At 33.0% G+C, this 9,196-nt stretch overlaps 1 protein-coding gene across 1 annotated transcript; it reads right to left on the bottom strand.

Annotated features, from left to right (window-relative positions):
* Positions 1 to 77: 77 nt before the first annotated feature.
* LOC131929422 (forkhead box protein K2) lies at positions 78 to 8,854 on the bottom strand. The gene is made up of 8 exons (XM_059285614.1): positions 8,422 to 8,854; positions 5,963 to 6,157; positions 5,466 to 5,787; positions 5,059 to 5,252; positions 4,743 to 4,951; positions 4,347 to 4,535; positions 3,808 to 4,202; positions 78 to 3,613 (listed from the first exon to the last, which is right to left on the bottom strand). Exons 1-8 carry the CDS (start codon positions 8,778 to 8,780, stop codon positions 3,479 to 3,481), a joined length of 1,998 nt encoding a protein of 665 aa, XP_059141597.1. The 5' UTR covers positions 8,781 to 8,854; the 3' UTR covers positions 78 to 3,478.
* Positions 8,855 to 9,196: the final 342 nt, after the last annotated feature.

The raw sequence follows: 9,196 nt of genomic DNA, 5'->3' as shown, positions 1-9,196 counted from the left end.
AAATAATGCTTAAAAACTGGCAACATGTTAAAAATATTAAATATATACATATATAAATATAAACAAAAACTCCGTGGTAAAATTAAACATACAAGTGTATTATGTACAAAAACATCACTGCGCCTCCGCGTGAAAACAGCTCAGTTAATAATAAAGCACAGACATGAACACTATGTGTGACAGAACCATATCTGATTCCTTCCAGGAGTGGTATTGATAAGTTTGGGCTACTGCATTTGTATTGGTGATTTTTTTTCTTCGTCATACAAGTATAGTTAAATATACAAGAACTAATTGTGAGGAAGCAAATGAAATGGATTATCACACAATTATGTCACATACTCATTATGTGCTATCTACAATTATTTTTAAACTTATATAGTACACACACAAATTTGGAGATTTTAAAAAAATGATCTTGTTTCTTCTTGCTTCCCTGTGTCAAATTTAAAAACATTACATTGTTTATTTTTTTTTTTATTTGGTGGTTTCATTCCATAAAAAAAAATGTTCCATAAATTAAATAAAACAACGGACCAATTTTTAAATAACTGTTAGCCCACCAGAAAGGGGATTATTAAAACTAATCAAAATATATGAATGGCTTGTTCAGCATATGAAATACGATAAGCATTATTTACACCAATTTCTAATACAGAAATAGATTATCTAATTGCTACTAATTAAAAGAAAAAACTGAATGTAAGTAACAATAAAGAAGGACTTTTCATCCCCCACAGTTAAGAATTTATATTGTGCTTAATGCATGCAAGAATTCAGTGACTTATCTTTCTTGTACACAAATTCAAAAAGATTGTTTACTTTGCTAAATGAAAAGGGGAAACTCCCTTCTGTGTATAAATGATGAACTGCCACACATAAATGCAAGAAACTTTAAAATTGTAGCGATGCAAATGAATGTTGAACTCCATGAACAAAATTATTTCTACACAAGTAAAAACAAATCTTGTTTCATTACTAAATGACAAGTTTCCAAATCAATTGACTAAAAAATTTAATTTTACTAAAATCACACAACAATAGTAACAACAACTGAATAGAAATACAAGATCAAATATACAATCCAGAATATTAGTAGCTGATTACAATACTGTACAAGTCTGTCACATTTTCAACAGCAGGGAACAATCTCCATTAGCATTTTTTAATAAGACAAAAAAACGTTTTAAAATATACTAGTGAGAATTCTCACCAAATTTGTACAAAAATTACAAATAAAATATCTCGTCTGAATTTTTTTTTGACTTGATGATAATGCGAAAAAAGTTTAATGAAATACAGTCTTACCCAGTACATAACAAAAGGGAAAATGAGGTAACAAAATTTGATAAACATTTTTACTAACCTTTTATCAGTTAAAAATAAAAATATCACACTAAACCATAGGCATAAATTATGCTATACATGTACAGTTTGTGTGACAATAAAGGTCACAGGAAACAATGCAGACACTCTTAACAAACTAGTTTTCAAACGTAAACAACAATCTGCTGTCTGGATTGTTAAAAACAGTTGCAATAATGTGCACACACAAACATCTTTCAAGCTATTTTAAAAAGTTAATACTCAGGTTTAGTTATTACCAATATATTTTAAAACAGAATGAAACGACTGACCATAACGGTTTTTTTTGTTTTGTAAAAATATGTGTCCATGTGAAAACAAACCAGGCCACTCTTTAGACAACTGAGTCTTGCTACTATAACCACAACCCTTTCCACTCAAAAAAAAAACCCCATCAAATTAACAAAAAAAAATAGTGTCCTATTAGAATGAATGCATTATTTACCAATCTAGACTGGGAGAAGTTTTTCTTTAAGTCAATAACTGGAAGAAAAAAAATGGTACTGCAGATCACCAATACTGACATGGTCAGTGAGAAGATTCAGTTGTAATGTAGTTTAAAATTAGACAAAAAAAGCTGATTCTTTTATGAAAACATTTTTACAATCAAGAAGTGACTTAAAAGAAATAGCTATCCCTTTAGGGGGTGGGGGTGAATCTGTAATAAGCAGACATGAAAGCTTGATTTGTATCATCTGAAATGTGCTAGATTGAAAGCAAAAGCAATTAAATGTTGTTACTAGAGTAACAGGATTTGTAACATACTTGTGCTGAATGGGCCTAATGCATTAAAAAAAAAATTTAAAACTGCTACCCGTTTCAATAGTAGTGGACAATGATTGCTTATTTTTGTACATTTGACTAACTACCAAAAAATGTATGCAAACAAGCTACTAGTTACATTAAATGATTACAAAATCAGTAGACTGAAAAGTTAACATAATTTTGATCAGTGTCAAATATAAAAAAAATGAAGCTAGGAAAACCTAATTTAAATAAAATGATATGTTCAATGACTTTCCTCTACCGCCGACCAAAGTGATAACTACAAAAAAAAAATGTTTACTGAGCAGTCTATTGAACACACGTCAAACCACTATTTCTCTGTTGCTGTAGGCACCACCAAGTAGTTAATGAAATATTCACAGGTAAAAAATATTATAAAAAGGGACTTAATAAATAAGCTGTATTTCTGTTGTATTGGCCAACATGGAAAATATTTTGAAATCTTTGATTCACCAAACAGCAAATAATATAAAAAAAACCAACAGTAAGGCTTTATTCTCAAGAGAAAAACTCCTGCGAAAAAAGTACTCTTTAGACATGAAGGTCTATAGGGCAGGAAATAATAAAACCAAAGCTCCAGCATAGTAAAAATAAACCATTTCATTGAAATTTCTTGTCATTTTATTTTTGTAAAGAGATTTAATCTTATATTTTAACTTATTACCTTTAAAAGTGGCAATTTAGTAATTACAGATAAAATTAAAGCACAAAACAAAAAAAAATGCATAAAACACTCTGTAAAAACTACATTTTCTAAAAGAAAAAAAATCATTTCAGGATGGATAGAGATTACTGTGTGAATCAATAGTGATAAATGAACTCTCAAGGTAGAACTACTGGCATAAATTATAGTGGAAGAGCTGCCCAAATGCACAGTTATACTTCAGCAAAATGAATTCTTGATGATTTTAAAAAATAAAACAGTCTGCTGCCTCAATCATAATAAACTATCAAAGCAGATAAACAGGTATTTTGTGGAGCTTGAATATCCCTATGTGAATAATTCATTCTCTGCATTACTTACTTGGCTACACAACACTTTCCTGATGGTTTATTTTTACAAAATAATGGCAGCATCGTAAATTGTCAGTACATTTATCTAAGATACAACATGTAACATACTAAAAAATTGAATAGAGTCAAATTGAACAAGCCCGTGACAGAAAAAGCAAAGATAAAAAGAATCTCAATTAGTTCATGACATAGGATCAGATGACAGACAATTCTATGACTAACATATCTTTCCAGCTTTCACTTGTTTGAGGCAAGATACACCAATTTACGGAGGAAAAAACCACACAGTTTATAAAAACTAGATCTCAATCTTTTATTCCATTTCCTGCTTCACCCCCTTGTCTGCTTCCTCATCAATTTTTAATCTCTTACCACCCGAAAGATCTAAGTCTTGGCCAGATGATTCTTCTTGGGCTCTTTTTACTTGAACCCCTAATTGATGAGGCATCTGACAAAAAAAAAAAAGAATAGTTTTACCAAGTGCCATTTCAGATTTTAAATACACATTTTTATACTTGATTTCATTGTAAAAACAGCAATAAAAATATTTTTCTTTTGCTGCTAAATAATACAAATTGATCAAGCAAATACATTTTAAATAAAAACGGCATATTACCAGAAGTTCTAGAAGAAATAACTTACCAAAACATGAACTGATTTAACATCTTGGGTGCTCCAACAATTACCACTCGACTGGTTCTGTTGCTGATCTGAGCCTATGGGTTTCTGTAAAATGACTTGCTGAGAAAACACTTGCTGCGGTACAATCTGTACTTGATTATTCTGAGGAACTGACTGGTTGACACCCGCCTGACCACTGGAAGATTGTGGATGAAGCAACTGAACTGACTGAGGAATCAGAGTGACCTGCCCTGTTTCACCACAAGGAGATGTGGTCACCATAACTTGTTGAGTACCATGCAAATTCCTCACCAGCGCCACCGGGTTCAGTGTTCTAGTCTGAAACTGTGCTTGGTTTGCTGTGGCCATCAAGGAGGCTATCTTTTGGGAAGCTCCAGTCAAGCCCAAACTCACAGCTAGATGGAACATAAAAAAAAATTATAACTTTGACATTACTTTTTATTAAATTCTGTTGTGTGTCAATGTATTCTACATATTACTGTATTCTACATATTACGAATTACTACTCAAGTTCAATATTTTTAAAAAATCAAGCATACCTTCTCCATTTTCTCTTTTGATTTCTAAATGAGTTCCATTGGTCAGGGGTGTGGCAGTAGGACCATTTAACACCACTTGGCCTGGTGTGGTCATAATGATCTTAGGTTTGGCTATCACTGAAGGGAGCTGGTGAACTGCAGCTTGTCCAGTGCTAGAAGTAACTGTTACAGGTGACATGACGCGAGAACCTATAGGAAAAATATTTGTTTCAAAATCTATCTAAAAAGAATTTTATATTAAAAGTAATTCTAACTTTTTCAGGCCTTTTGTAATCCAACTTTTAAAAGTGTCAACTTCTCATAAATACTATTATCAACACCAAATTATAGTAAGTTCCTGATGTAAAAGCTAACTAAAAATTTATACCCCAAGAACTTTAACAAATGAGTTATTACCTGACGGTGATCCTGGTGCCGACTGAGAAAATCTCAACTCTGCTATTGCAGGGTGTGTGTGCTGTTGCTGCCCTTGGAGATTTCCAGGCTGGGAAGATGAATGTGAAACTTCTGTTTCCATTCCAGCTTCAGGTATAGGACTGGATTCTCTGGACAGGCAGTCTGGTGTGAAGGAACCTGCCATATGACTGGGACTAGCTGGTGCGGACCTAGATATAAAAAAAAATTCCATGGGACATCAAATCATGAAACAGGCATACCTGTTATTTTAAAATAAAAGTTTCTTGAGGAACCTCACTCATTGAATTTAAATTACCTGGATGATAGCCCTCCAAATGGAGTTCTGAAACAAGGCACACCGCGCTGACGCCTACGTCGGAAGGCCTGTGCTGTTAATTTTGCTTCTGAGACAGGATCAATTCTCCAAAATGAGCCCTTTCCAGGCTCTTCCTGTGACCGGGGTACTTTGATAAAATATCGATTCAATGATAAATTGTGCCGAATAGAGTTCTGAAAATTGGGTGATAAATAATTAATTAAAGCACATTCATGATGAGCAATATTTTATTGTAAAGATTTTAGATAAATAAAATTCACTATAACAAAATTATTAATTTAATATCTAGACTTCATCAACCACTCATTTGTACCAGGACAAGAAGGTAGGAATTGATGGCACAGAAAATATTTGGTAATTTTATAGAATACAATCCATACACCAACCTGCCATCCTTTGTCAGCAGTTCTGTAATAAGGATAATTTTTTGTGATATAGGCATAAATCCCACTAAGAGTGAGTTGTTTGTCTGTGGCTGATGTAACAGCCTGCACAATAAGTTGTGCATAGGAATATGGAGGTTTGGACTCATCTCGTGATGATTCCCCCACATTTGGGGTGCTAGACGCTGAACTTGAATTGCTGTCTCGCTCCTCCCTGGGGTGTGCAGCAGCATACGCTGCTACAGCTTGAAGGTCAGGTATTAGTGCAAATCTAGGATTGTGGCTGGAACCACTGCGTGGACTAGTAGGACAGGAGTTAGCAGCACTGGAAAAAAATAAATAAATAAATAAACAGAATACCAAAAAGCGCTCTCATTAAAGCACAAACCACATAAAACATTTTTTTTCTGATTTCAGCTGACAAAATTATTAAGTGTAAACTTATGTTATATACTTAGCTTATACCAGCAAAACTAACTCCAGCCAGTCATTGTACATACCTAATTGTGCCTGTAGGAGAAGGACAAGGACTGCAGGCAACTACTTCCTGAGGTTCTGGGATGTTGATTTTCAAGGGGAGAGGTGGCTTCTTTTTTGGTGTTGTAACAGCTACAGGAGGCGGAGGAGGTACAGCCTCGTCTATTAATGACTGAAACTTTATCTTGATGTTTGTACTTGGAAAACGCAAAGTGCACCTGGACAAACAATTGAATTGTTTCAATTTAAAAGACATTTAGTAGTTAAACTACTAGCCTCTTTAATGATCCCATTTCATTGTTCACATTTACAGCTCCTTCCATAAAATTTGTTTTAATATTAAATTTAAATGAATTTTTAAAGCTCAATATTTTTTAAATAAAATTTGTTGCATTTTTGTGCCACCCTAAAATTTTACATCACTACATGGTATGAAAAAAATATCAAAACAGAAAATTTTTTTTTTATAAATATGATAGGTAAGTAGAAGGCTGTAATGTAAGCGGGTCTTGTGTAGTTTTTAAACAGATGTTACACTTTTAAACGCCCCCCTGCCCTTACCCGAATTGCAAATATCAACCCTACTGCCTAGACACATCAACAATGAATGGTCAGAAGATAAAATTAAGTGGTCTTAAAAACCTAAAAAATTATTTTCTTTTTAAAAAACATATTCCATGTTACTACTGTCATACTTAATAGGGCTATTGGTCTTAATTTTTAAACTGTTAAACACTTTTGTAATTATAGTTATAATTCGGCATGGTCAAAATAAACATTCAATTTTGAGTTTAGTAATCATGAAACAATGTTAATAAAAAAAATTTATTACTGTCAAATGGTAAAAAACCAAGGGATGGTGTGGTCGAATGGTACAGCATTTGACTGCTAACCCAATAAGTCGAGTTTTGGTACCTGACTTACATAAGGAAAACTAAAGACATCTGGGTAGTGCTGACCACACTATCCTGTAATATGCAGATGTCACAGAAAAATGTGAACTTAACTTCCTCCACCAGAGGACAGACAGGTTCAAATGTAAATAGGCTATGTAAAATATATTGTGATTTTTCTCACAAATTTAAAAAAGAAAAAAAAGCTAAATTTACAGATGAAATCTACAGCAAACAGCAATAATTTTTACTTCTTTTGCCAATCTGCTTATGGTGTAGCTATCCTATACTAATTGACACAGAAAATAAATCTACTAATCTAAAAAAAATTTAGTTTTTAACTAAACAAGCACTATGTCTTATAAAACTGAAAAGCTGTTTATGTATAAAGAAAGAAGCTTAATAAAAGTTACCCTATTTGCAGATAAAAACAATATAGCTTCTGAGAATTTTAAGAGAGGTGGGTGTAATTGCTAATTATTGCTATACCAATACCAGTGTCTGATACTGGCACAATAAAATAATCTTTTAAAAGTGTTGTTAAATTAGTGGTAATTAGCTAAATACAAGTATGACTAAAACTTGCTAATCTTAGTGCTAACCCTATTCCCACCATACTTAATTTAACTCTAATTTCTAACCATAAAACTAGACTTGAGATTACAAAAATACTAACAATATAACACTTCTATTTTCTGAAGAGTCTGTTATCTGACATCAGTAAATGTAATACAAATGTATTAATAACTATTAAGCAAATTTTCTATATTAGAGTCTAGGGCCTAGACCCATTAGGCCAAATATTTTACATTACTTTGTGTTTAGAGTCCTAATCATAAATCCCTGTTGTTTTACTTTTTTTAAAGTGACTAGTCAAGTCAATTTTTAAGATCTTATTCAAGGCCAATAGGCCTACTATAATTAAAGTAATAGCCTACAATTTATTTAGGCTACAAACAGATTATTGAAAAAGAATTGAGCAATAGACCAGTATTAGATCTAGTTGGCCAGGACACAATACTACAAGTTTGACTTAGAGCAGCACTGCTGTTTATAAAATAAAAATTATTATGCAGGCAAGGTCTTAATTAACAGCCCAGGCTTTGCCTTAGTAAATTTAAACAACAGTGAATGAATTCAATAGGTTTAATTAAAATAATGAAGGCCTATGTAGATATAATATAAAATTAATGTGGTAAATGTAAACAACCTTTGAAAAAATAAAACAAAAGATTCAAAACAAATAATTGTTTACATTTCCGCCATTTTGTAAGGAGCACATGGTTACAAAATCCAAAATAGGGCTGAAAAGCTTAAAAATTTACTCAATAGATTTTCAAGCAATGCCTCGCATTTAACTTATTAAATAAAGAAAAAGTCTAATATGTTAACTCATTGATAATCTTGTAAAATATAGTAGTAAGATGTCATATTACCAAAATCCTAACTTTCCTTAGCGACCTTAGCAATCAAAGTGTTTTCAAATCGACAACAGCGTACATCGACCCCACCATTTGTTTTCCTTTCAAGATACAAAAATGACTGCGGTCCTGGATTGTGTACGACACCATATAAAATATGAAACTTACGAGCAAGGCAACTGCAGCGGCGGCGCGCCTTTTCTTTGAAAAATTCCGTCAATGAACACACCATTCTTCCCATTACACTTCATGAAAAAATTGGGATGCTCGGAAAAAATTTCAAGATGCACTCGAGAAATAAAACTTGAATGACCCATGTTGACATCGACATCTCCTTTGCTACTATTTCGGCCGATGGTGATGCGTGGCTTCCTCATCGTGAACTCGAAGTCCCTTCCTTCTAACCGAGCAATAGCTTCCCCATGTGTTTCTGAGCTCCATACTGCTCTTGATGGGCTAGTAGGAGCAGACTTTAGTGCTAATAACGCAAGAGCGTGGTTATTTGTTGGATGTTGTATTCCAGACATAGCAAGATCTAGCACCGCTAAAATGGCAGCTCATGGAGAGGAAAACAACATACCCTGTACCTGTGTTTACATGATCCAACAACAGCTCCCACAATGCACTGCGGCATTAATCATGCCGCGTGCTATCTCGACCTCGACCACCACAAACTTAACCACTGACCTATTTATATTATTTTATACGTTAAATTAAAGGTTTTGCAATGTTGGGCCACCTTCGCCTTATATGAAAATATTTGCAATCAGATCTGATTGCTATAAACAACCACTTAACTATTTTAATAATGGCTTATTTATTGTAACATTTAAATTATTTATTTTAAATATGGCAAAATTTCCAGAAGTAGACTACTCTTTTCAGGTTAAAGTTAAACGCCAAATTATCGCAATCATTTTAATTTTACAAATTTGACTTTATA

Source organism: Physella acuta, unplaced genomic scaffold, assembly GCF_028476545.2.
Source record: "Physella acuta isolate Inbredline_101_S28 unplaced genomic scaffold, ASM2847654v3 ptg001627l, whole genome shotgun sequence".
NCBI lineage: Eukaryota > Metazoa > Mollusca > Gastropoda > Physidae > Physella > Physella acuta.
Note: the sequence above shows the minus strand (reverse complement) of the source record. Positions and strands in the feature narration are given on the sequence as shown.

Bases quoted from the DNA above. Each gene is read 5' to 3' on its own strand.
- LOC131929422 (XM_059285614.1), bottom strand. From the start codon at position 8,780: ATGTCTGGAATACAACATCCAACAAATAACCACGCTCTTGCGTTATTA. The intron at 6,158-8,421 runs GTAAGTTTCATA...TTGTTTGTCCAG, and splicing joins CCGCTGCAGTTGCCTTGCTC to GTGCACTTTGCGTTTTCCAA. The intron at 4,952-5,058 runs GTAATTTAAATT...TTTTATATCTAG, and splicing joins TTTGGAGGGCTATCATCCAG to GTCCGCACCAGCTAGTCCCA.